General features: G+C 42.2%; 1 protein-coding gene across 3 annotated transcripts in view; it reads right to left on the bottom strand.

Annotated features, from left to right (window-relative positions):
- GRM5 (glutamate metabotropic receptor 5) overlaps positions 1 to 24963 on the bottom strand; it is a 661611-nt gene extending 636648 nt beyond the window's left edge. Inside the window, exons 1-2 of one of the 3 annotated variants that reach the window (XM_025286183.3) lie at positions 24832 to 24963; positions 5423 to 6280 (exon numbers count right to left, since the gene is read on the bottom strand). In XM_025286183.3, coding sequence (XP_025141968.1) covers positions 5423 to 6083 — 661 coding nt within the window. In that variant the 5' untranslated portion in view covers positions 6084 to 6280; positions 24832 to 24963. Of the gene's footprint in view, positions 1 to 5422; positions 6281 to 21372; positions 22015 to 22740; positions 22929 to 24831 lie in introns of those variants that run through there. The other 2 variants (XM_025286182.3, XM_025286184.3) reach the window with 2 other exon arrangements.
- Positions 24964 to 27447: the final 2484 nt, after the last annotated feature.

Here is a 27447-nt window from a genome sequence, read left to right as displayed (position 1 = left end):
CTGGGAGAAATATCAATAATCTCAGATATGCAGATAATACCATCCTAATAGCAGAAAGTGAAGAGGAACTAAAGAGACTCTTGATGAAGGTGAAAGAGGAGAGTGAAACACCTGGCTTAAAACTCAACACTCAAAAAGCCAAGATCATGACATCTGGGCCCATCACTTCATGGTAAATAGATAGAGGGGAAAGCGGAAACAGTGACAGACTTTACTTTCTTGGGCTCCAAAAATCACTGTGGATGGTGACTGCAGCTACAAAAATTAAAAGAAGCTTGCTCCTTGAAAGAAACGTTATGACAAACCTAGACAGCATATTGAAAAGCAGAAATATCACTTTGTTGACAAACGTTTGTATAGTCAAAGCTATGGTTTTTCCAGCGGTCATTTACAGATGTGAGAGTTGGACTATAAAGAAAGCTAAGAGCCGAAAAATTGATGCTTTCAAACTGTGGTGTTGGAGAAGACTCTTGAAATTCCCTTCAACTGCAAGGAGATCCAACCAGTCAATCCTAAAGGAAATCAACCCTGAATATTCATTGGAAGGACTGATGCTAAAGCTCCTATATTTTGGCCACCTGATGCAAAGAGCAGACTCATTTGAAAAGACTCTGATGCTAGGAAAGACTGAGGGCAAGAGGATAAGGGGACAACAGAGGAAAAGATGATTAGATAGCATCACCAGCTCAATGGACATGAATTTGAGCAAGCTCCAGAAGATAGTAAAGGGCAGGGAAGCCTGGCGTGCTACAGTTCATAGGGTCTCAAAGAGTTGGACATGATTCAGCAACTGAACAACAAATAAAGAATTTGTGGTTACTTAGGTAATGTTTCAGAGAAGGCAATGGCAACCCAGTCCAGTATCTTGCCTGGAAAATCCCATGGGTGTAGGAGCCTGGTAGGCTGCAGTCCATGGGGTTGCTAAGAGTTGGGCACGACTGAGGGACTTCACTTTCACTTTTCACTTTCATGCATTGGAGAAGGAAATGGCAACCCACTCCAGTGTTCTTGCCTAGAGAATCCCAGGGATGGGGGAGCCTGGTGGGCTGCCATCTATGGGGTCGCACAGAGTCGGACACGACTGACGTGACTTAGCAGCAGCAGCAGTAGCAGCAGGTAATGTTTATAGTTTTGGTTAGGATCTACTAGGTGATTGAAATTGACTGTGGGTCAGGAGAGCAACTGTGTGCCTTGACTGAGTGCTCTCACAAAGCTGAGGTCAAGTGATCTAAGGTGGCCTCATCTGGACAACCGAGCAGCTCTCGTCCTTTACATGCTGAAGACAGGGTTCTAAGACAGACAGACTACAAAGAAAGGACTCATTTCTACCAACTTCTATTGACCAAAGCAAGTGAGAGTGGAAGGGAACTATCAAGTTGCAAAGCAAAGAAGTCATTAGTGGAAGTCATCAGAACCAAAGCAATTGACCTGCCACACTGCTCCACAGGCAAGCCCCACTCACTCTGTCAATGGACACAGGTACCAAGGTTTCCAAATGTATGGCAGCAAAGGGCCCTTTAAACTTTCTTAGAGCAGAGACAGTGGCTATTGGACTGACTCTTTTACAAGGAATACAATTTTTTTTTTTTAGTCATTTCACATTCCTTTCCTCCACACAGCTGAAGCCCTACAGTGATCTGTCTTTAAAAATATTTTTTCTTTTTTTTTTTTCATGCATTTAATCTCTTTGCCTTCAAGGCCTAGTCAGTATTTCTGCATAATATAACAAGCCACAGTAAATTCACAGCCCTGTAATCTACAAATGGAGAAGGAAATGGCAACCCACTCTAGTAGGCTTGCCTGGAGACTCCCACGGACAGGGGAGCCTGATGGGTTATGGTCCATGGGGTCGCAGAGTTGGACACGACTGAAGCAACTTAGCACAACCTACAAAAACCATAAAGCAATGAAATGCAAGTGTAGGAGATTAACCTTGGAGCTGAAATCCAAGTCTCCTTGTGCTCTCCTCTGAAATTCAGCGATAGCTCATGCATTCTCCAAGGAAGATCTTGAGACAGCCACCAAGAGGACTGAGTGACAAAGTATTGCCACATTTAAGTATAAAGTGAACAGGCAACACGGGGGGACAAAAGATGTTTTTGAAAATAAAACATCTGTTTACAGACCTCAATGTCTTGTGTATAAAGCATTTGGAAATTTCCACTCTCTTCAAGGAGGAGGAGTATCTACTGAGTGAAAGAGATAATTATTCAGACATGGGAATAAGTTTGAGATACTGGGGTACGGTGACCTACTGCTAGAGAGAACTGCCCTAAACCAGCCAAGAAAAAGGCTCAAGTAAGACATGGTATTATCATTTCATGAAAATCCTCCAGGGGCTTCCTGAAGGGCCAGGCAACAGAAAGCCAGGCATCCCTTTGAGGACTTCCAGGGTACCCAACAGAGTTGTATTTTGTTATACTCAAGCACTTTTCTGACCCTGGAGGTAAGTTTTACTTTATAAAACTTCCTACCTCACTGCCCCTATGCTAATAATACATTTTAAGATAGAACACCATGTAACTTCACTAGCCACTTACTTGCTGAGGAGCCAAGCAATATAAATACCTCTTGATTAACCACATAAAACAACAAACCAAAGAGCATTTCTTCCGATTTTTAATGTTTGTATCCCAGTGGTATCTTCCAAATATTTTGTCCAAATTTGTCAACAAAATTTCTATTGGCCTATTTTTTAAAAAATAATTAAATTTGCCTAAATTTGGCAATCAAGATTTTATTCCTTTTTTTGCCCACAAAGAGAATATTTTCTGTTAATTATTAAGTCGCAATAGGTAGCCTATGCTTGTAACACACAACTTCAAATGTTTGCATATAGACATTACATAAGAAAAGAAAGTCTTCCCTTCCACCCTATTCCTTAACTCCTTAGAAGCCCTCCTCAGAAGGAACAACTGTTATCAGTTTTGCTCTTCTCTTGAGAACAATTCTATGAAATTTCAATCAAATGGCTTTTACAAACTCAATTTTATACAAATAACACACCATTTACATACAACTATGCTGTGCTTTTTTCATTTAAAATGATTGTGGAGATCATTATGATCTCATTATCTATAAAGTGCCTCATTTATTTTAATAGCCATGTAATAGTGTATTATGTGGACATATCATAATGTATTATATCATTCACTACTGGTGTACACTTAGGTTTAAAAAAAAAGTTTAAATTAGTAAGAATCAACGATGACTAGTTTCTGTTTGAATACAATTTTGGATTAGTATCTCATATAGACCGACCAACTCTTCTGAAGCTAGACGGAAGATACTGTCTCATCTTTTATTTTCTCATGTCCTTTATTGAAAACCCATGCCTTTTTAATTTTCACCAATTGTCAATATTCATCCAGTTAAAATTTCACTATCAAATTCATTTTCTTCTCTAAGATTTCCACCCTGGCCTCCATCATCATGGAGCAGGATGTTATATTTTTTCTACTTCAATCTACTTTAGAAACATTTCTAACTCTGGTCATCTTGAACTATGGTTATGCAAGTATTAATGCATGCTCCACCTCCTTTGCCAGATTGCATACCCACTGAGGGTGATAATGCATGAAACATACTGCCATCCTTCACAGAATATTAGTATATTATTTGCATATTAGAACTTAATAAATATGTGCTGCAATGGCACCCCACTCCAGTACTCTTGCCTGGAAAATCCCATGGATGGAGGAGCCTGGTAGGCTGCAGTCCATAGGGTCACAAAGAGTCAGACACTACTGTGCGACTTCACTTTCACTTTTCACTTTCACGCATTGGAGAAGGAAATGGCAAACCACTCCAAGTGTTCTTGCCTGGAGAATCCCAGGGACGGGGGAGCCTGGTGGGCTGCTGTCTATGGGGTCACACAGAGTCAGACACGACTGAAGCGACTTAGCAGCAGCAGCAGCAGCATAAATATATCCTCTGGGTGTATTTCTATTGGAGTCTACTAAATTCTAACAGGGTACTGAGTTAGAAATTTGTAGCTATAAGCCCCACTTCTGCCTCTCAAGTTGCTATCACGTATTTACTGGATGAATTATTTAAATTCTTGAAACATTTGTATTTTAAAATAGAAACAAAATATGTGGATTGTCTGTATCACTGCTTGTTGTGAGAATCAAATGAATTAGTGTTTTTGTAAGAAAAATCCCAGCATTATGGAAAAAAATTTCAAAGGTCTCCTAGTCCAATCACCTATCCATTGCACAAAACTTCTATACATCAACATCTCTGTAAATAATCCATAAAATTACGTATGAAAATTTCCAAAGGCACAGAAGTCTTAATCCAGTGTAGAGGCTTATTATTTTATGTTTGTGCGACTCTGAATATTATTGAGTGGCCACACAGTGCAATCCATATTACGCTACTTGACAATGAATGAAAGGTTTGCTAAATCTAAATGGTGATTGGCTCCCAACCTATGAAGTAGTCTTATTCTGGCCATTTCATTAATTTCCTAATAACTTAATCTCACGGTTTACAAGACTAGATTGTTTGGAACGTACAGACAGTGTTATTGCAGAATTTTAAAATCTCAGCTAATGCTAACAAAGTGTTGTGCATCTTCTTTGGTATACCACAGTGTTTAGCACAGGCAGCACGCTTTCTTAGAAAGAGTGTTGCATGATGAGCAAACCTCACGATTTGCATGTCTTAACCTCTGTAGGTCCAATCAAACCTGTCGTTCAAACAGTCTTGGTTGAGAATTAACAAATTATACAAAAGAACTTTAAAAGCACTATCAACAATAAATAAGGCTACTATTATCTGGTATAAGACCTCAGTCATAGTTTCCTCCCTCACGATGCTTTCAGCATAAAGCAGCAATAAATTTCAAAACCAACTAACATTAAATTATTAAAACTTACACTTCCAGAGAATGTCTCATACAAGGACAGAACTAACACATCTCCATTTCAGATTTAACCAGACACACTACTGAAAGATAGTTGTTAGAGTAAACTGTTTGGTCATTTCCTCTTACAACATACCTGGGCCAGATCTGGCTGGCTTGAGGCCTGATGTGTACTTAAGGGTACCTCCCTTTAACACAAAGCCTCTCAGAGGGCACTCAGGGCAACTGCTGAAAATGTCAGGAGTTCAGTGAAGATCTAGAACTTAAAAGTCCCTAGCATCATTATAGAAGACGTACAAATAATATAATAGTAAGCCAAAACAAACAAACATAAAGTATACATTTTGCCAAATGATGGCCAGGTATCCAGTCGCCTTAGCTTAAATCTGTATTGCCCTAGACATCCGCTATCCTGTCCCTTCTTATATAACTGGTATAACTGAGACACTCAAAGAATCTCAAATTATTAGGACAATTTTAGCCCTCCAAACCTTGAAATGCTAACTGGGAAGCTAGAGGGCATGAGACATACTCAGAGTGATAAAGACTCACCTTCTGTGTGCACGGCCGACACGTAGGTCCAGTTGTACCTCTTCACGATGTCCACCATGGCACGTGCCTGCTGGGCATCGGAAGGCACGACCCTCATGAAGTACTTGAACAGAGTTTTGTCACTCAGATCCATGCTTGTGGCCGAGTAGGCGATTTGAGGTATGTTGAAAAGCTGGAGCAGGTTCTGGACCTGAATGGCCACCGAACTGGAGCCCGGCCCGATGACCCCCACGATGGGCTTCTTGGAGCGGAAGGATGATGAAGAGCCGTCCACGCAGCGCACCAGGCCTTCCTCTTCCTCTGAAGAAATGAGCGAGTCCCTTATGAACTCGATGCTCTGCTCCAGGGCCACGGCCGAGTGCCAGCAGGAGTCCCGGATCTCGCAGCCCAGCGTGATGTTGGGCAGGAGCGTGGGGTCCGAGTTGATCCTCTCCAGGGTGTGCAGCATGGCCTCCACCCGCTGGATGCCGTACTGCTCCCGCACCGCCCCGCACTTGCGCTCGTGAACCTTGTCCACCGTGGGCTGGTGGTGGACGGAAAACAGAGCCCCGATGATGATGTCGCCCGGCATGTGCGCCACCACCCTCCGCTCGCTGGACTGTGCGCTCCCACGGACATTTTCTTTCAAAAGCAGGACTGACAGGATCAACAGAAGGACCATTTTAGGGAAGGAGTTCACGCTAATAAAGACAGCATGGTGGGGAAAATTTAGGAGGGTTCTGACAGATGGAATCCAACGATGTCCGATGGTGAGTGGCAACCCAAAAAGTCAGCCAGTACTTTAGATGCGCTAAAGGACCATCATGTCTCCAGGGACCATGTGGTTAAACGCATCCATGTGATCATGATCTTCAACACCTGGAAAAGTAAACAGAAAGGGGATTTAACAACAGAAGTATAACCAGTTTGGGAACTTCTGTTTATGGTAGCAGAGAAAGAGAGTGCTTATGATATAACTTGAAAAAAAGAATCCCAAAATCTTTTTCTTGTCTCCTTTGTGATTTTGTGATTCAATAAAAGCAGCTTGCTAAGCATCTTGATCCTACTTTGCTTAGGTTAATTTCTTTATTTGTTCGTATGGAATAAGTTGCTCAGTTGTGTTCAACTCACTGAGACTCCATGGACTGTAGCCCGCCAGGCTCCTGTGTCCATGGAATTCTCCAAGCAAGAATACTGGAGTGGGTTGCCATTTCCTTCTCCAGGGGATCTGCCCAACACAGGAATCAAACCTGGATCACCTGCATTACAAGCAAGTTCTTTACCATCTGAGCCACCAGAGAAGCCCTATATGGAGTACACAAAACCAAAAATTATGTGTGGGAGGTCAACCTATATTATCACACAGAGGTGAGGGAAAGTATCCTAAAATAAGAAGTATGTCATGAACAAAAATCTTCAAAAAAAAAAATCCCAAAATATTAAACACTGGTGATATCCAATAAAAATAATGGGCTTTTTTGCTTCTTTTTCTAAAACGTTCTTTGTTTCCTTCCAAATTTCCAGCATTGGACATGTATTGAGTATGCAATTAAAAAAAGTTACTTCAAAAAAAAGCCTACATCCTCCCTTTCAAATGCAATATAAAGCAAGTTGAATGATCTTCCCAACAAGTATTAAGTTTAGTTTCCATATAATACAGAAAATAACAAATGAGGCCAGATTGATATTTGCACATTAAATGAACTGTAGGATAGAAGGAAGAGGTATGGAAGATTTATAAAGTAAAGCAACCCCAAGTACATAGGCATAGTGAAATGGGTACCAACTTTTGCAGAAAATAATATTCAAATTCCAGTTCTGCTACTAAGAACTGTTACTAAATTGTTTTAACCTCTCAGCACCAGAATTTTGTCATCTGAAAAATGGGGATAACATGTGCTAGGCTGCCCTTATAGGAATTAATATAAGATATCAGCTATGCAAATGCTTTGTATATTGAAAGGGGCTATATAAAGAGATGATTTTTTTCTGTTATTAAATTTCCAAGGGCATTTGGTGGCTAGGTGGTGAGGACAGAAAATTCTCTGGCAACCCACTCAGTTCTCCAGAGTCGTCAAAGTAATTACAAAGTCCTGTAATAAAATTGACAGTAATCAGTCCTTTACTCCTGATTCAGGAAAAATTTCCACATCATGAAGACTCAAAGGGCTAGAAAGATGAGTATGTAGAACTACACTTCCAAGTAGAAACTTAAGACAGCTATGAATACAGTCATCTAATTCAGTTTAAACTCCTGGGAATAAAAAAAAAAAATTGTCCCAGGTTGCCTACAGCAAATTCTAGCATGATTTGTAAAAAAAAAAAAAGAAAGAAAAACAATGGACAGATTGGTGATTTGGTTTATTTAAAGGGTTGTTTAAAAGACTTATTTTTTAAGATATCCACTCCTCCAGCCAAGGATGTCAAATTGTTTTAAAGTGACTAATTCCCTAATCTGTCTCTTTCAAAGACAGGTGATGTTGCTTCAGGAATTTATGTAATTATGATGCTTCTTCAAGAATACTAATGGTTTTCAAAACTCATCAGATCTGCAAAAATTCTAGTCCAGACACAAAATGAATATAACCTGAATCACATTTCTAATCACTCTCACCTTCATTTTCACCATTTCCTTCCACTGGCTCCTATGGCAACAGAAAAAGGCTTCCTCTATATATTGCCAAACACACACACACACACACACACACACACACACACACAAACCTGTCATCAAAATAGCTAGATGTTCCAGAACAACTAGATTTTTAGCAATATTTAAAGGAAAAATCAGCTTCTGTATGGAAATTGGCACTGTAAGCAAGGGGGGAAGGAAGCAAAGACATTTTGTCACTGGGAAATTATCTGAATATTCTCAAGCTTTCCCTTCACTTTGCTTAGCAAAGACTTGGGGACCAATGCTTATTCTCATGATCATGTGAATTCTACTGCAGACAGAAAAAATCTGAAGTAAAAGCAATCACAATCTCTCATTAAATCCAGAATGTTAGTGAGAAAATCTAGTAAGGAAACAGGGCTCATTTTTATTATGTAAGAACATCAAAGTGATGTGAGGCTAGAAGCAGCACATCAAACTAATGAATTTAAAATACCAGTTTCATGTATTTATTAGTTGTTTCCAGCAAGCCCCATGTACTGAGAATATGTGTGTGTGTGTGTGTGTGTGTGTGTGTATATAATCTTCTCATGATAGGCTAAATTATTTAACTCATTCAATGAATATCTATTAACTATGGAGTGGGAGAGACTAATGCAACAAGTGCAGTGAAGTACACTGATGATTACCCTTATTATCTTTCACTGAGCACTCATCATACACCAGGCATTTATTCATTAACTTATTGAACATATATTTATGTCCCATGCTATGACTCTCTCCTGGGAATCAAATATTCAAGAGAGAACAGGGTGTACATGCTTACCATACTCATGGAGATTACAGATGAATACATTAAAAAGCTGACTTTAGCTGGAACCTGATGAATGCGAACAATAAAATGAAGAAAGAAACTAAGTCAGTCATGTGAAAAGCGTGGTAAGAACATAAAGGGTGAGTGCAGCTGTGGTACAAGATGAGATTGGAAAGATAAGAAAGGGCCAGACCATGTAGGGTCTGGGAAGCTCATCAAAGGAATTTGGAGCCTAAGTGCAACCGAAAGCCATTGAGGAGGTGTAAACAAATGACAGGCGCATAAAGCCTTAGAAAAGACTGTCACGGTTCTGGACAGTGGACTTGATAAGGAGACATGATACTCTAGGTAAGAGATGATAATGACTTGGCTGTGACTGGTGACAAGGATATGGAGAGAAGTGGACACAATCAGATATCTTTTGCCAGTAGAATCAACTGGACTTGCTGATGGACTGGATCTGGGTAAGGTAGAGGGGAATTAGGGTCTACTCCTGGGTTTGGAGTCTATAAAACTGGCATATTTGGGATACTATTTAAGAGAGATAGGATCGACTGGAACAGAAACAGAGGAAAGCAAAGGAAAACAATGATTTTTCTTCTGAACATGTTAAATTTGAGATGCTTTGGAAGCACCCAGGTATAGCTGTCGAAGAAGAAAGTAGATTTGAAAGGCTGTACCGAGAGAAGCATTTTGGGTTATAGATATAAATTGAGGGTCACCAATATATAAATCTTTTGGAATGAGTAATATTACCTGAAGAGCAAGTATGAAAGTGAAAGTGAAGTCACTCAGTCATATCCAACTTTTTGCAACCCCATGGACTGTACCCTACCAGGCTCCTCCATCCCTGGGGTTTTCCAGGTAAGAGTACTGGAGTGGGCTGCCATTTTCTTCTCCAGGGGATCTTCCCAACCCAGGGATCGAACCTGGGTCTCCCTCATTGTAAGCAGATGCTTTAGTGTCTGAGCCACCAGGGAAGCCCAAGTATAAATAAAGAAAAAGTGCGGCTGAAAAGGAAGTCCCACAAAGAGGCAAGGTTGTGTTAGAAGCAGGCAGCTCAGGAAGGAAGCAGAAAAAGTAAGAACATATGATGTCAGAAAGACAAGAGAGTTTCCTGAGCACTTTATAAGAACAGACACATACAAGGCTCTCTTTTTCTCACTTCTACAGATTATATACTATGTCCACTGTATATCTAGGTCTGTATGTGGGTATGCCTTTGTATGTGTTGTGTGTATATCAAAAATCCTTATAACAACCCAGAGATGTAGGTATTATTTTATTATCTTTATTTTCCTAATGACATAATGGGTTTTGGAACTTAAAAACAAGCCAATCACTTAAAGAGTTGTGGAGCTAGAATTCATGTCTACACCTAGTAACTCGATAACATACTCTCTGTATCATCCCTGGTCACATTACTTACCTTTCTTTCAAAAGAGGTCATTTCCAAAGTCCATGAAAAATGAGAGGGGCCACGCAACATAGTTGGAACTTCCAAGGGACATAGAATCTACAGGAGTTTGCTTAAAAACTAGAGAGTGATGAATCAGCACACAGAAGAAGGTACAGAAGTGTATGGCTATCTAGCACAAATGTATTTTTATTGCCCTGGCATCAACCACTAGATTGTGACCTGCCAGATGATAAAGCAATGATTGCTTCATCATCTGCCTTGACTACACACAGGGACTGTATGTTACTGACACTAGTTATGAACCTCAGATACTGGAAAGTATTGGGTTGGCAAAAAGTTTGCCAACAGAACAACAGGTTCTTCTGTTACGTCTTACGGAAAAATCCAAACAAACTTTTTGGCCCATGCAATATACTTTGAAATAAATTATGACTTAGAAATTTCACAGAACTGTGCTATGACTCAGTATATTATATAGTTAGGCAACAAGTCATCCCATGTGCTTCCAAACTACAAGAAATTAATAGAGCATAAATTCCAAATAGATCAGTAGAATATATCCTAACTCTGACAGCATCACTCATTTGTCTAGTAAGTCTTTATTAAATAACTGTTCTGTAATAAGCACTCTTCTAGTTGCGGAGGATTCAATTGTAGACAAAGAAGACACAAATTCACACCCTCACTGGATCCTGTAACCCAAGGTGGTGTGTCAAACAAGGTAAGGAGGTAAAATAGTGTATGCTACACAGTAATGAAGATTACAGAGAACAATAATGCAGGGAAGGAAGGCAGAAAGGGTCAAGACATATGAAAAACAAAAATTTCTAATGTAGCCAAAGAAGTTTAAACTGCAAAATTTGTGAAAGAGAATGAGTCATGCAAATATCGAGGGAACAAAAATTTCAGGTTAAAAAAAAATAATAAAGGCTAAGTCCCTAAGGCAGGTTTATACTTAGTGTGCTGAGAGACAGCAAAAAGGCCAGGGTGACTGAAGTGAAGTAAAACTGGGGAGAGAGGAAGAAGGCATGTCTGAGAGCTAGAGTGATGACTAAAGCCTTTTTGGACTTTAAAAGACTTCGGCTTTAAAACTGTGAGAGTGACTTTCTGGAAGAATTTTCAGCAGAGGAGGGACAGACAAGGACCAACTGTTCAAGGAGTTTTTAACAGAGGAGGGACACAGATGACCAACTCTTCAACAAGAATATGGGCACAGAGGCAGAACCAAAGAAGTACTGGGGAAACTGCTGCAGCGATTCAGGTGGGAAAGATAACAGTGGCTTGGCTTAGGGAGATGGTAGTATAGGTGGTTGAGAACTGATAGGATTCTGAATCTATCTCGACCATAGAGTGGAACTGTTTGCTTTCAGATCTGACTGGGGCTACAAAGGAAAGAGAAGAATCAATGAGGACACTAAGGTTTCAGGTTGATCAAACAAAAGATGGTGTCATATTGACAGAAAACTGTGGAAGAACAGACTTGGGGGGAGATAACCAAAATTCAGTTTTTTAATACATCAATTTTTAATGCATGTGACTCTTTGTGACCCAATGGACTTTAGCCAGCCAGATTCCTCTGTCCATGAGATTCTCCAGGCAAGAATACTGGAGTGAGTTGCCAATTCCTCCTCCAAAGGATCCTATCTAACTAGGGATGAAGCCCACATCTTTTCATCTACCTGAACCGGCACACAGGTTCTTTACCACCAGCCCCACCTTAATACTTGGTAGAAATTCAAAAAGAGATATTTAATAAGCATCTGATATTGAAATTCTACAGAGAGGTCTTCACAGGAGATATAAATGGAAGGGGCATTGGTATGACTTTTTTTTTTTTTTGGACACCACAAAACTGGATGAAATGACCTAGGAATTAGAGAAAGGAAACTACTTCTGAGACTAAGCCCCCAAAGAATTCCAATGTTTAAACTCCAAAAGACCCAGAGACAAGGAGAAACCAGTAAAAGAGACTGGAAAAAAAATTTTGAATAGAAAGCTTATCTTGTAAAGTGTATGTGTGGAGGGTGGGGAGAGGAGATGAAAAGTGAACTACACACATATTGAGAAAAATTAAAAAATGGATATGGCTGTGTTTTCACAAGAAATATTATGAGTGTGGATGTACGTACACATGGTCTGGAAACATTGCTGTTCGGTCGCTAAGTTGTGTCCAACTCTTTGTGACCCCATGAACTGCAGCATGCCAGGCTTCCCTGACCTTTACTATCTCCCAGAGTTTGCCCAAACTCATGTCCATTGAGTCAGTGATACAATCCAACCATCTTATTCTACATTGATCCCTTCTTCTCCTATCTCCAATCTTTCCCATCATCAGGGTCTTTTCCAAAGAGTCAGCTCCTCACATCAGGTGGTCAAAGTATTGTAGCTTCAGCATCAGTCCTTCCAATCAATACTCAGGGTTGATTTCCTTTAGGATTGACTGGTTTGATCTCCCTGCAGTTTGAACTGATATAATGAGATATCCACTGGGTGGTGGGAATATGCATAATTTTTAATTTCTTCTTTGCTTTTTACCTTTGTTTTGTAATTTTCTGAATTTCTGCTATCAAGACTACTCATTATTTGTAGTATTTTTTAAGTGTTGGACTGAGCAATCTGCTTTCCAAATTGCTATCCCAGTTTTCCTTGTGCCCTGATCTCTCCTAAAACTGCCCCCCACTTGGGTGTCTGCTAAAAGTGAAAGTCACTTAGTTGTTTCCGACTCTTTGTGATCCCATGGACTACACAGTCCATGGAATTCTCCAGGCCAGAATATTGGAGTGGGTAGCCTTTCCTTTCTCCAGGGGATCTTCCCAATCCAGGAATTGAACCAGGGTCTCCTGCACTGCAGGTGGATTCTTTACCAACTGAGCTATGAGGGAAGCCCAGGGTGTCTGCTAGTCAAGTCAAATTTTTTTCTCTTCTGGGTGTATATCCCTTTGCCCCAGTGGTTCTGTTCACACTGGAATTTAGCCCTGATATGCTCCTGTTTCATGGCCTTTAAGGCAGAGTTTTTTAAGAGCATTGGCTTGGAGTCAAGAAAACCTGGGTTTAAATCCTGGCACTGCCATGGGCTGGTTGTGCGCCCTTGATCACTTAGTCTCTCTGAGCCTAACTGGAATGAGAATAGTACCTACCTCAAACATTAATGAGGATAGAATGAAGTAATATTTTTAAATAGTCTCTTTATAAAATCTCCCCAGGTCCCTCACCTTGCAGGATATACTCTATTCTCTCCGTTTAAGAGGCATTTTCATACATATTTTTTCATATGATTTATAAGCAGCTAAGAGTATAGCTACTTATGGGCTTGAATCACAATAAACTGTGGAGAATTCTGAAAGAGATGGGAATACCAGACCACCTGACCTGCCTCTTGAGAGACGTATATGCAGGTCAGGAAGCAACAGTTAGAACTGGACATGGAACAACAGACTGGTTACAAATAGGAAAAGGAGTACGTCAAGGCTGTATATTGTCACCCTGCTTATTTAACTTATATGCAGAGTACATCATGAGAAACGCTGGGCTGGAAGAAGCACAAACTGGAATCAAGATTTCCGGGAGAAATATCAATAACCTCAGATATGCAGATGACACCACCCTTATGGCAGAAAGTGAAGAGGAACTTAAAAGCTCTTGATGAAAGTGAAAGAGGAGAGTGAAAAAGTTGGCTTAAAGCTCAACATTCAGAAAACGAAGATCATGGCATCTGGTCCCATCACTTCATGGGAAATAGATGGGGAAACAGTGGAAACAGTGTCAGATTTTATTTTGGGGGGCTCCAAAATCAGTGCAGATGGTGATTGCAGCCGTGAAATTAAAAGACGCTTACTCCTTGGAAGGAAAGTTATGACCAGCCTAGATAGCATATTCAAAAGCAGAGACATTACTCTGCCAACAAAGGTCCATCTAGTCAAGGCTATGGTTTTTCTAGTGGTCATGTATGGATGTGAGAGTTGGACTGTGAAGAAAACTGACCACCGAAGAATTGATGCTTCTGAACTGTGGTGTTGGAAAAGACTCTTGAGAGTCCCCTGGACTGCACAGAGATCCAACCAGTCCATCCTAAAGGAGATCAGTCCTAGGTGTTCATTTGAAGGACTGACACTGAAGCTGAAACTCTAATACTTTGGCCACCTGATGCGAAGAGCTGACTCATTGGAAAAGACCCTGATGCTGGGAGGGATTGGGGGCAGGAGGAGAAGGGGACGACAGAGGATGAGATGGTTGGATGGCATCACCGACTCGATGCACATGAGTTTGAGTAAACTCCGGGAGTTGGTGATGAACAGGGAGGCCTGGCGTGCTGCGATTCATGGGGTCGCAAAGAGTCAGACATGACTGAGTGACTGAACTGAACTGAACTAGTGGCTCAGATGGGAAAGAATCTGCCTGCAATGTAGGAGACCCAGGTTCGATCCCTGGTTGGGAAGATCCCCTAGAGAATGGAATGGCTACCTAGTCCTGCATTCTTGCCTGGAGAATCCCATGGACAGAGGAGCCTGGTGGGCTACAGTCCAGGGGGTCACAAGAGTTGAACACAACTGAGTGACTAAACCACAACACTATCACTATTTATACACAAGCTTTGTCTTCAGACAGACTTCAAACCCTTAAAAGAGTAAATTTGTGCCATATACAACACCTGATATAATCCTTACACAAAATGCATATTCAATAAATTCTGCTGAACAAAGGAATAAAAGGAACTGCCTCCACCAGGCGCTTTGGTCAGCTACTTGACTGAGATTTAAACACGTGCCCCCATCCCACTATGGAAAATTAAAAAACAGATCATGAAAATCCTCCTGTCCAATGGGTCCAGGCAACAGAGACCATCAAAAAGAGAAGTACAGACTAACCGAAGTAGGAGGGAGAAACCTCTGGTGCTCCACGTGGCTTCTCGATATATGAAGAAAAACAGCAACATAGAACTAGGAAGAGTTCTATATGATATAGTTTAATTGAAACTCATGAAGAATAATGCTTTTTAGCAGAACTAGGACTCAGTTCAGCCGCTCAGTTGTGTCCGACTCTTTGCGACCCCATGCACTCCAGCGCACCAGGCCTCCCTGTCCATCACCAACTCCCAGAGCTTACTCAAACTCATGTCCATTGACTGGGACTAGAACCCAGCAAAACATCATCTCAAAACTGGTATTTAATCACATCCTGAAACTTGGTTCTGCTTTTCTATAATTCTCTAAGCATATAATCTTTAACACAGAGACTTTTTTTTATTTAAATGGAATATTAGTATGAAATCCACAATGCAATATATTTTATTCTTCTCTATATAATGTATTATAAATATCTTTTGAGATTAGCTCATTTTGAAGATGGGGATAATGATAAGATTATAATTCACCACAGCTTACTATGTTCTAGGCTAGCGTTTCACATGAAATGTCATTTAACTATCATTAAAAAAAACTGCAAGATAGATCATTTTATGCATATTTTCACTTGACATATCTAGGACTCAGAGAGAGAGGATGGTTTGGCTAAGATTCTAAGGCAAGTGAATAGCAGAGTCGAGATTCACACCTAGAACTCCTATTTCTTTCAAACAGCTGCATCATATTCAATTATATGAATGTACAAAATTTAATTATTCCCTATTTTTGAATATTTAGATTCCTCATAGATTTTACTACTATCATAAACAGTGTTGCATTTTAATTACTTTTCAATGTATTTCTGTAGGACAAATGCATGATGTTGCTGGCATAAATCTTTTCCCGTTTTACAGTCTATGAACTTAGACTGTAAAAGGTGGCATTAACTTCACTCTCAGTCCTTTCTCCTTAAGCTTATTAATTCTTTGTATCCCACAGCGTTCTTTCCATAAGAACCTGCTCTCTCTTGCTTCTATATAAGTTCATGAGTGAGGCCCTTTCTCCCTAGCTATTGCATCAGGAGGTCCACTCATTCATTTAGCAAGGGTCTTATAGGAAAAAAAAGGATAGTAAAATCATATTATTTTATTTTCAGCATACAGAGCCTTTTCCCTTTTAATCCCATTTTAAACTAAACAAAATTACCACTCAGAAGGTCTGATTATTTCCATTTCATATATCAGAACAGAATCCCCAAGAGAACAAATTATTGCTTTAAGTTATAACTCTGATGTGGCAGGGTTAGCTATATATTTTTTTAATTCATATATATGTAAATATATATTATATATATTTTTTCTTGTTATAGATAATGGGAAGAAATTAATTATGACAGTAATTTTAAAAGCTTTCAAAATATTATAGACCTGTGATCTAAAAATATGCAGTACTCTATAATTCAATCAAAAGTAGTAAATGATAAGAGTTTGCACAAATACTATAACTTACATGATATTTTGGTTCAGGGTCCTATTTTCAGAAGCACTGCTGCTGCTGCTAAGTCACTTCAGTCGTGTCCGACTCTGTGTGACCCCATAGATGGCCTCCCACCAGGCTCCCCCTTCCCTGGGATTCTCCAGGCAAGAACACTGGAGTGGGTTGCCATTTCCTTCTCTAATCCATGAAAGTGAAAAGTGAAAGGGAAGTTGCTCAGTCGTGTCCGACTCTTAGCAACCTCATGGACTGCAGCCCACCAGGCTCTTCCATCCATGGGATTTTCCAGGCAACAGTACTGGAGTGGGGTGCCATTGTCTTCTCCTCAGAAGCACTAGACTACTTTATTCAATATTCTAGGTTCATACCATAATAAAATCAATCACTACCCCATTATAGAAAATAGACATATATTTAATATGCATAAAAGTACTGTGCCTCAGGGAACCATACGGTCTCATATTGTATCCTAAGTGAAGATGGAGAAGAAACTATTGGTGGACAGAATTTAGCATAAATGGCAACTTACATAGTAATCAAATTCACAGTCGCATTGTCTTATTCTCAACAATTTTCTCAAATGCTGACCATCTTTCTGGCACAGATGTCTCTTATATAACTTAATCCCCACACAAGCAAATCACACAGCTCAAGACATCAGCACTAAAATGATTCCTTCTGCCTGAGCAACAGCCTCCTCACAGATAGGGGTATCAATACTGCATATGTCATGGATGCCTCGGATACATTTTCCTGAAAACAAGTGCATCCCATAGATAAGAGACACTCTGGGGTATAACGATACCGAGAGCATCGTAGTCTGGGGAAAGCTCCATTGTCATAGCTATCTCAAGCACACATCTGTGACCTTGTAAATAGGAAAGTCCAGCACCCCCTCCATCTAGCCCAGGACGAAAAATATGCCATATTTAGACTGAAATCCCCTTAAAGCAAAAAGGGGCCATAAAATAACATTGTGCAAAAGTGAAGTCTGTAATTTTACGCATTAATTAAAAGGTGCTGGCAGTAGAATAAAGCTCACTAAATCATCTTAAATCATTACACAACTGGTTTAGTAGTCCATGAAGACCTGAAACAGCCTTTTACAGCAAAGCAATAGAAATGATGTTATCAACTGTTAACTAGTCTCAATTTAATTATCAAGCAGGGATTCTAAACTTCTTCCCATTTTGCAGCCTTCAGCTGCTTTCTTGTTATTTACGGCACACCTCGAAAGACTGTAAAGCATTATTGTGCATCTTATATTACCTAGCATCAGGTGCTTGAAAATGTGGTTTGGCATTTCTAACTCAATCTCTAGTTACTTATTAATAGCTAATATTTATTGAGTGCCTACTTTGTGCTAAATAATATATAACCATAATTTAATGTAAGTCTCATGATAACCTTGTGGGGTAGGTATGATTACTACCTACATTTAATCTCTCTTGAAATTGAGGTTTAGAGGTGAAGAGTCTTGCCAGAGGTCTCACACATAATAATGAACGGCAGAGTCAGGACATAAATTCAATTCTCTCTGGCTCCGAAACCCACACTCAACATAATCAGATGCTACTGCTTCCCATCTGACCAAATGGGATGGTTAGTTAAACCTTATGCATTGGCTACAAAACATTTTGGAAATTCAACTTTCCACCAAATTCTTATGTAATGTGAATCAGCTACATTTAGAAGCCATACAAACAAACCTAATAAATAAAGCTAACTGTTTCATAGAATCATTTAGATTAGGCTTTCTTGACCTTACACCTGTTGCCATTTTGGACTAGGTAATTTTGGAGGTTTTGGCAGGCTGCCATCCTATGCATTGCAGGATGCTTAGAGCATCCCTGATCTGCAGATGCCAACAGCACACACCTCCTCACCCTTGTGATGAATAAAAATGTCTCTAGACGCTGTCAAATGTTCCTTGCAGGTCAAAGCCATTGCCAATTGAAAACTGCTGATTTACTTGAAACTCATCCTGTCAAGGTCTACATAATCATCAAAAAAAGAAGACAAGTAAGAGCCATATGGATGTGTCACTCCCTTTTTCTGAAATGTTCTAATAATTCTAAGGAGAGTAGTTTGGAATAGACTTGCCTTCCTCCTTCTTTACATTGTAACTTGTTTCTGGCTGTGTTTCTTGTTTTGAAGCTTGGAATATCAATTTGAGAAATACAGAGTAAACTGTCAAAGATTATATTGGTGATCATGGTTTTGTCACTCAGCCGTGTCCGATTCTTAAGACTCCATGGACTGTAGCCCACTAGGCTCCTCTCTGCATGGGATTCTCCAGGTAAAAATACAGGAGTGGGTTGCCATTTCCTTCTCCAGGGGATCTTCCTGATCCAGGGATCGATCCCATGTTTCCTGCACTGGCAGGTGGATTATTTACCACTGAGTCACCTGCTGCTAAGTCGCTTCAGTTGTGTCCGACTCTGTGTGACCTCATAGACGGCAGCCCACCAGGCTCCCCCATCCCTGGGATTCTCCAGGCAAGAACACTGGAGTGGGTTGCCATTTCCTTTTCCAATGCATGAAAGTGAAAAGTGAAGTCCCTCAGTCATGTCTGACTCTTAGCGACCCCATGGACTGCAGCCCACCAGGCTCCTCCATCCATGGGATTTTCCAGGCAAGAGTACTGGAGTGGGGTGCCATTGGCTTCTCCAACTGAGTCACCAGAGAAGCCTATTTGTGTAATTAATTCACCATAATCACTCAATGAGGTTAATAGTGTTACAACCTGTTCCTCATTTCAAAAATGAGGAAGAGAGGCAGAGCAATGCTAAGTAATTTGCCCAAGGTCACATAGCTAATAAGCCACAAAGCTGGGATTCAAACTCAAGCAATCTTGTGCAAGGGTCTGTACTCCCAATTGTATCACAAGTCACTGGAAACCACAATGAAATCATTCCATGGTGTTTAGCCACATCACAGATTAAAGTTACCTAATGGCTCAGCAGTAAAGAATTCACCTGCCAATGCAGGAAACCCAGGTTTGATCCCTGGGTCAGGAAGATCCCTGGAGAAGGAAATGGCAGTCCACTCCTCCATGGACAGAGGAGCCTGGTGGACTACAGTCCAAGGGGCCTCAGAGTCGGACACAACTTAGCAACTAAACAACAAAAACAATATAATGGGAAAAGGATAAGTCTGAGTTCCAAACAAATCAGATTCATGTGTATAAGTCTGTGTGTGGAGAGAGAGTTATGTATGCAGTTATGTGTATAAAATTATATACACATATAATTTTATTTTTTCCACTTCTCTGCTACATGACAATGAAAGGAAAAAGCCCTCAGTTTTAACGACAGAAAAATCACTGCCTTGTATGATTGTTATATGTATTAACTAACATATTTAATACTTGGCATGGTTCCTATGCTCAATAAATGATAGTTATAAGAGCAGAGATAAGCCTGCATCAAGACCTTTGCTTAGTTTCCCTTCCTACTAAAGGTAAACACAATTCAAATGAGATTAGAACTGGTAAAATCTAAATATTTTTCCTTCTGTTTGAGAATTTAAAGGAAATGAAAGTAAGCTTATGACATAATGTTTTTTAGAACTGTTATAGAACTACATTTTAACCAACTGAGAGAAAGAAATAACAAGAAAATGTTTTCTTAGTTTCAAATAGTTAAAATGCAAAATGAAAATTTAAATTTTCTCATGTTATACAAGCATGTCATATGTTTAAAATATGTCTTCTGATGCTCCTATATTCTTATATTCTCCAAACTCTACTCAATGATAATAACTAAATGATACTTTGGGACTAGTGTTAACAATTCTCTGAATATTAAAAGTGACCTATATTTCTCAATTGTAAGAAGGTTTCTGCTTTGTATTAATACCTCTTCAATTTATCCAAACTCCAAACTGATCACTTTCAGCATATATCACCATATATCAAAAAACAATCTTCACTGTTTTATGAAGTTAGTTTAAACTACCTACTAAAATAACACAGCAAAAAGTATAAGGAGGAATAAGTGTGTCTCTTCATCTCATGAGGACAGAAATCCTGGGGAAAAAATGGTACACAAATAAGTGCAACATTTTTCACAATTAACTGTATCTCACATTTTTCTACTTTCATTGGCATTTAATTTAGTTTTTCTCTATAAAATGCTCTGAAAATACCATAAGAAACAATATAATACAACTCATAAAACCTTCAACATGTTTTGAAGAAATGTAAAAAAATTAAAATTAGTAAAATCCTTTAGTCATGAAAGTAAACATGTTTAATGAGATAAATCATTGAATAGGTAATATAACAATGTCAACAGAGTAAAAACTGAAAATATTATGTAGTTGCTTCAACATTCGCAAAGTTTGCATATTTTGTACTGGTTGGACATATCAAAAAATTCACCTATGAGTGAATTTTTCAGTTTTCAACTTGACATTTGTCATTATGTCCATAAAAAATGTGTACCATGATGTGATGGCAAAGGCTTGTCTACCTATGAAAGGAAAGTGAAGAACTGGGCAAGTAGTTGAATATTCAAATACCATCCCTCTCCTCCAAACAATCTCAATATGCTCTTTAATAAATGAACATTAAAGAGTTCAGTTTCTTTTTGAGCATAACCTACAGCCAAAACATTACCTTGGGATAGCAACAGTCTCGGGAGTGCAATGAAACTACCTAAATAACATATTTGGAGTTTAAATGATCAGGGAAAGCTTTTCTCTTAGAGAAACAGTCAAGCAGTTATGTAGGAAATACTACATTCTATTCCCATTCGTCAAAAACAAACCAAAAAACCCCCAAACCTTGTAGGATCTGTCCGGAGTGCTGAAAAGGTTTCCGCTGGAGAAGGCTGGAGTCTGGAAGACCAAGTAACCTGATGAGCTCACCAAGCAGGATTTTCAAGTCCCAACCAAAGATCCTTTTAAACAGAAACTGACGTCCATAAAGGACAAAAACAGTCACAACTAATTTTTAAATGGATATAAGAGAGAAATTGAAGGAGATGCCCTGTGCTCCATGAGAGGAAGGAGATACACAAAGCTCACCTAACAAGAGGTGGCATGCCCAACACTCGAAACTCTAAAGAATGTCTAGAACGTTGCATAGCCAAGAAAATTCTGCAGAAACCCTAAGCTGAGCTCCCCACGGGGGTAGGGTGGGGGGCTGCATAGAGCCCACGACAATGATTTCTTGGCTGCCTCAGAAGGCCAGCAGATGAGCTCTAGCTCAGTCTCACGGGACTCAGAACAATGAAACACGTAGGGAATCAAGACGGTGGCAGGAAGCCACTGCCTTCCGACTGGCCTCTGTCAGTAACTCGGCGGAGAGTAAACTGTGGGAGAGTCTATCTGCCTGCTCACTCGAGAGCTTTCGATTCAGCTTAGGCAGCACTGAGATGGTGCCTGAGTGAGCACAAGCACTTGTTACCCGCCCCTCAACTTCCCTTCCCCACAGCACCTGCTCCGGAGGGAGACCTAACACCAGCACTTAAGCCCTCCAGGTGGAGTGCCCCCTTCCCTCTGTGAGGTCCCAGGTGCAGGCGAGGCTCTGGTCACCTGGCTAGCTCGTTGGCCTGCCCGGGTTCTTTCCCAAGTGGCTGTAGCCTGGACAATGCCGCTTGAAGGTAACTAGCGGGCTTTGTGTCCGAAGGGCAAGCTACATCCAGGGGAGAGCAAAGAGCCGGAGGGCCGGACCGGGAGCGGAGAGAGGGCTTTCAGCACCACCCGCTGTCCTCCGTGCTCCCGCAGCCGAAGCCGCGGTCACCACCGCCAAGCGATCCACCGCGAAGCGGTTCTCCCCTCTCTTTCCCTCTGCCTTCGCATCTCTGAATTCTGAGCCCTCGGGTGGGTCGGTGGAGCCCAGTCCGAATTCTAAACGCCCGCCCCTGGCCTTGGGGCGCGGGACCTCGCCCCCGAAGGCATGCAGAATTCCTCGCCAGCCCCGGCCATTCCCTCCTTTCCCCGGTTGCTCTCGCCCTGTCTCGCCAACAGGTTTAACCGAAGCCACCCGCGAATGGAGCGGGCTTCGACCTCGAGGTTCTGGCCACCCCCGCCGCTCCACCCGCGACCCCCTCCCCCAAACACAACTGGGAGCGCCCCGCAAGCTTACAGCTCCTTCGTCCTCGGTGGGCCCGGGGACCCTCTAGGCACACAGACACTTGGCAAGCTTACCCCCTGTTGGCGGCGCAGCAGGCAAGGAGTCGCGGTCTAGCCAGCCCCCCCAGAAAGTTGAGCCGCGCGGATCAGCGGGGCATAGTCGGCCTCTCCGGTCCCAGGCTCCCCGCGCCCCAAGATGATCTTAAGCTCATCTCCTGCGCTCGGTGCGCGCAGAACAGCAGAGCTGAGGGCGGCGTGTGCAGCAATTCTCCCTGCTACTGAGAAAGGGGGGAAGGGGGGGAAGCGCGGAGGAGGGAGGGGTGGTAGTTTGTATTTATAGAGAAGAGAGTTCTCAGCGCAACTTTTTGGTGCCACCAAGTGGCACAGTGAGTTCCTTTAGGAACACAGACTTCGGATCGAATTTGGATGGGTAAACCAGCTCCACAGCCAGATGCTCCCAGGGTCGGGGGATTGGGGCACACCCCTAGGACTTGAGTTTCCCCATGTGCTCTTTCTCATCTCAATCCCTGGGATTCAGATCCTTACTTTCTAAGGATAAGCTGGTGTTGAGGGGCAACAGGCACCTGTGCCCTCTGCACACAAGTGGCAGAGGTGTCAAGGACACTAGGCAGGTGCCAGTAGCCTCCTAGGAGCCTAGGAACCCTTCTCTCTGCTAACCCTTCTGCCCAGATTACAGTATTCTCAAACATCACTCTCAAACCATCCTGCCATCACCTGAGTGCCCAACCTTTAAAGTAGGATGCCATTCATTTTCCTTGCACTAGAATCAATTCCAGAGTATTTCCCAACCCTCATTCAAGGAACATCACAGCTTGCCACCCAACTTTCTTCTTTAACTGCTACCTTTAGAAAAGCATGTGACTTTAGACTCTGTGGATCTGAACCTCTCCAAATCACATTCAGAACTCCAGATTCTCTTGGCTATAGGCGACATGTCTGATCGTCCTTCCCAGCCATTTCTACAGACCTCTCTGTATGCATTACACCAACAGCACAGCCAAGAGCTTGCAAATGCCTTTGATACTTTACCCTGAAGCTCCCTTGATCCAGATTTTCTGGGTGCTCTTCCTTGTGTGCAGATCCTCAAACCCATTCGATCCTAGGCAGACACTGCTGCTGCATGGGACCTTAGTGACCCAATACACAGAAGAGCCTCTACATTTCTACATGTTCAAGGTCACACATTTTCCTAGACACCAGCCCAGAGACTACTAACCCAAGGTGATACCAAATAAACGCAGTGATGGCAAACCTGACCCCCAGCTCCTGCTCCTTCTGTCACCATACACAGCCCATTCGGTCATGTTTAGCTCTCCTCTCTTTCCTCTCTCTCCATCACCCTCTTTCTGACCCCATCCTTTGCAAAGTCCCATAAGGGAACCTGGAGTAAGGATGTTTTCCTAGCCCCAGAGGAAGTACATAAACTTGAGCTTAAAGGTCCAGAGTTGCAGGTGTACCCCTTAAAATGGCCCCTGTTCTAGAATACTGCTCCTTCTCGGAAATGTAGTCATGGAAGTGTCATTTTAGAAATGGAACACTGGCATTTACACCCAGCGAGATTCCTCTTTTGCTCTTCTTCAGGGTGAAGCGCCAGCAAACGCTCTTATGAGTTCCCCCAGCAACACCTAATGGCTTCAAAAATAGAGACTCCCCTTCTTTGCCAAACGTGCCCCTCTGTGCACATGTATCGGTATGCGTGAAGAGACAGAAAGAGAAATGTCCAAACCCTCCCTTTGGCTCAGACCTCTTTTTTTTTCTCCTCTGATTTTTTTTTAGTTCATTTTCTATGGAAACAAGCCCACTTAAATTCCTCACTTATGCAAATACGAGCAAAGCGATCTTCATAAAGCTTTCATTGGAGAGACGCCGCGGTAGCCTGGGCTCCGGACTCGAGATTCCTCTCTGATTCACCCAGCACACGTCCTTGGCGGGTGACTTTTCCAAACTTGCAGGACCTCGCAGCGTCCCTGGCTCCCCCGGCTCTCCGCCTGCCCACCGCCCGCCCTCCCGGGTGCATCGCCCCGGCTCCCGCCCCGTGCCGGGCGGCCCTCCATCCCTGTGCTGGGGGAGGGGCCCCGGCTGGCTCCCACCGCCACCGCCACCGCGACCCCCGAGCCCAAAGAAGGAGAAACGCGCTGCGCTTACCGGGTGCGCGCCCGGAGCCCGGCGTCCCCCGGCCGGCCGCTCTTAGCCGGAGACCCGCGCTCGCCGAGCGGCCTGGGATGCGGCTGGGGCGCTAGCGGCGGCGGTGCGGGCGGCGGCAGCGGCAGGCGGCGCGGCGGCCTGGGCGCTCGCGCTCTCGGGCCCGCGCCGGGAGCACGTGCCGCGCTAGGGCAGACGCGGCTGGAAACGCAGCGTCCGCCGGCCCGGCTCCTGCGGCGCGCGGCGGGGCCGGGGGAGCGAGCGGGCGCGCACAGGCCGGGTGACCGGAGTCTTGGAGCCTCGTAGGCTTGGGGTTCGATCCAGGGTCGCCTCGGGCTCCCTCTGCGGCGCCTCGGCTTCCCTCCGGGAGCCGCGGGAGGAGCAGAGCGGTGCGGGGAGGCGTGGGTGGCTCGTCACTCAGAGAGAGGCTGGGGGAGCAGGTAGATCATAAGCTTCTCCCTGACGATGGCACTTAAACCTCCGACCGGGATTGGGAGAAGGGGTGTCACGGCGGTAGGGTGCAGAGGACGGGGAATTCAGGGAGCCCCAATAGGATTCAGAGGTGTGAATGATTTGAAAGAATGGGCTTTTTATTAGCATTACTTAATAATGCCATTTTGCATTTGCCTGCACTTCTTGCAAAGGATTCTCTCTACGTCCATTAAAATTTCTTTCTCTGTAGCAATTAAGTATCTTTTACTTCCTTAAATGACTTGACTTCCTTTTCCACCACTACCCCTGTAACTGACCAATATTGTAAAAAAAAAAATGCTGAGGCTATCTTTAAATTCCCAAATCAGACTTCATTTCTGCCTCTGAAAAAAGAAATTAGTGTAAATTAATTGTGCGGCTTAAAGAAAAGACATTACAGCAGTATGATTATTGTGCCCCTTATGTTTCCTAGCCATGTGCTTGCAGCAGTTGTGTGAAAGGTTAAAAGATGAGGACCCTGAAGTCAGGCAGTTGGTTATAAGGTAGACACTGCTAATATAGGTTTCACACACGACTCTTGAAAGCAAGGCAAGTTGTTCTTTGATAGCTTTCCTTCCTGATTCGACAAAAAAAAAAGATATGTATCTCACACCCTGTTGGTCTTTACAATGGCATCTTTCTTCTCCCCATTTTTCCTGTGTACTGATGGTGGCATTCTTTGTTTTTGAGATTCTTTGATTGCAATCTGCAAAGCAAGCTTTAGTACTTTGTAGAGAGGCCAGCAAAGCTCTTGTGAACCTTCCTGAATAAGAAAGATAAGGTGGAATAGATGAGAGAATACAAAAATAGTGAGGAAAATAAAGGGAAGCTGATGACTAGATGATTGTGGAAGTGTGATTAAGTCTGCTGAAGAAAATGATTTGCAAGCCCAGTTGACTGAGGCATCGGTGATGACGGCATGGTCATAGATTTGACCCTTGTGTGAGGCATTTAGCTTTGAATGAGCATGGAACACAAGTTCCCTGTCTTTTTTCATCATGGGAAACTAGCTTAAAGCACCCAAGTGGGCCGAACCTATGTAAGAAGGGGTTCTCACAGTGGCTACTCAGTCACTTACATTCTTCAATTTCCTGCATATCTTTCTTGCTGTCTCCCAGGGTTATGGAGAGGATGGGGCACAATAGGACATCTCAAATCATGTCAGAAATGATAAAGCACTCCATAGATGCATCATATAGTTTATCAAGACATAGCCACTTCCATGCTGTAAAAGCTAGAACTAAAGCACATTCCTCATGTTGAGCAACAGTGATATTTTCAGCTGAGAAAGGAAAACAGTATTACATAATCTTAAATTGCTCAGTGACATTTTACAATACAGCTTTAACCTCATAATTGTAAAGTGATGAATTAGGTAAAAATTAAAAGGAGCATTGTTTTAAGTCCCCAAAGCAAATTCAGATTGTAAATTGCTCAAGGGTAAGACTTTTACCTTAGGATTAGCTATTAATAGGGCTTCTCAGGAGGCACTAGTGGTAAAGAACCCTCCTGCCAATGCAGGAAGCATAGTAAGATTTGGGTTGGATCCCTGGGTCTGGAAGATACCCTGGAGGAGGGCATGGCAACCCGCTCCAGTATTTTTTCCTAGAGAATCCCATGGACAGAGGCGTTTGTCCGGCTGCAGTCCATGCAGGGATCACAAAGAGTCAAACACGACTGAAGTGATGTAGCATGCATGCACGAGCTATTATGGAATTCTACATGTAAAAATATGTAGAACAGCGAAAAAGAATGGAAAAGCTACTTATTACATTTAAAACTCGAAACTTCCCTTGGTTCTTTTCTTTCTCTCGCACATGACAATGTCAGGAAATCCTCTTGGCTCTATCTTCAAAATCTATCCAGAATCCTCCCACTTCTAACCGCCTTCCCAGATACCATGTTGACTCAAGCCACCATCATCTTTTATTTGCCTACAGCAGTAGCATCCAAACTGGTCTTTCAGCTTCTTCACTTTTTCACTACAGTCTAATATTCAACACGGCAGCCAGAATTTTCTCTTTAAGAAGTTAGCTTAACTCAAAATCCTCCAGTAATTTTCCATTTGAAACAGAGTCAAATGGAACCTCTAGAGTCTGTTCCCACTTCATTACCTTTCTGACTTGGTTTCCTAGTATTCATTCTCTT

Source organism: Bubalus bubalis, chromosome 5, assembly GCF_019923935.1.
Source record: "Bubalus bubalis isolate 160015118507 breed Murrah chromosome 5, NDDB_SH_1, whole genome shotgun sequence".
Taxonomy (NCBI): domain Eukaryota; kingdom Metazoa; phylum Chordata; class Mammalia; order Artiodactyla; family Bovidae; genus Bubalus; species Bubalus bubalis.
Note: the sequence above shows the minus strand (reverse complement) of the source record. Positions and strands in the feature narration are given on the sequence as shown.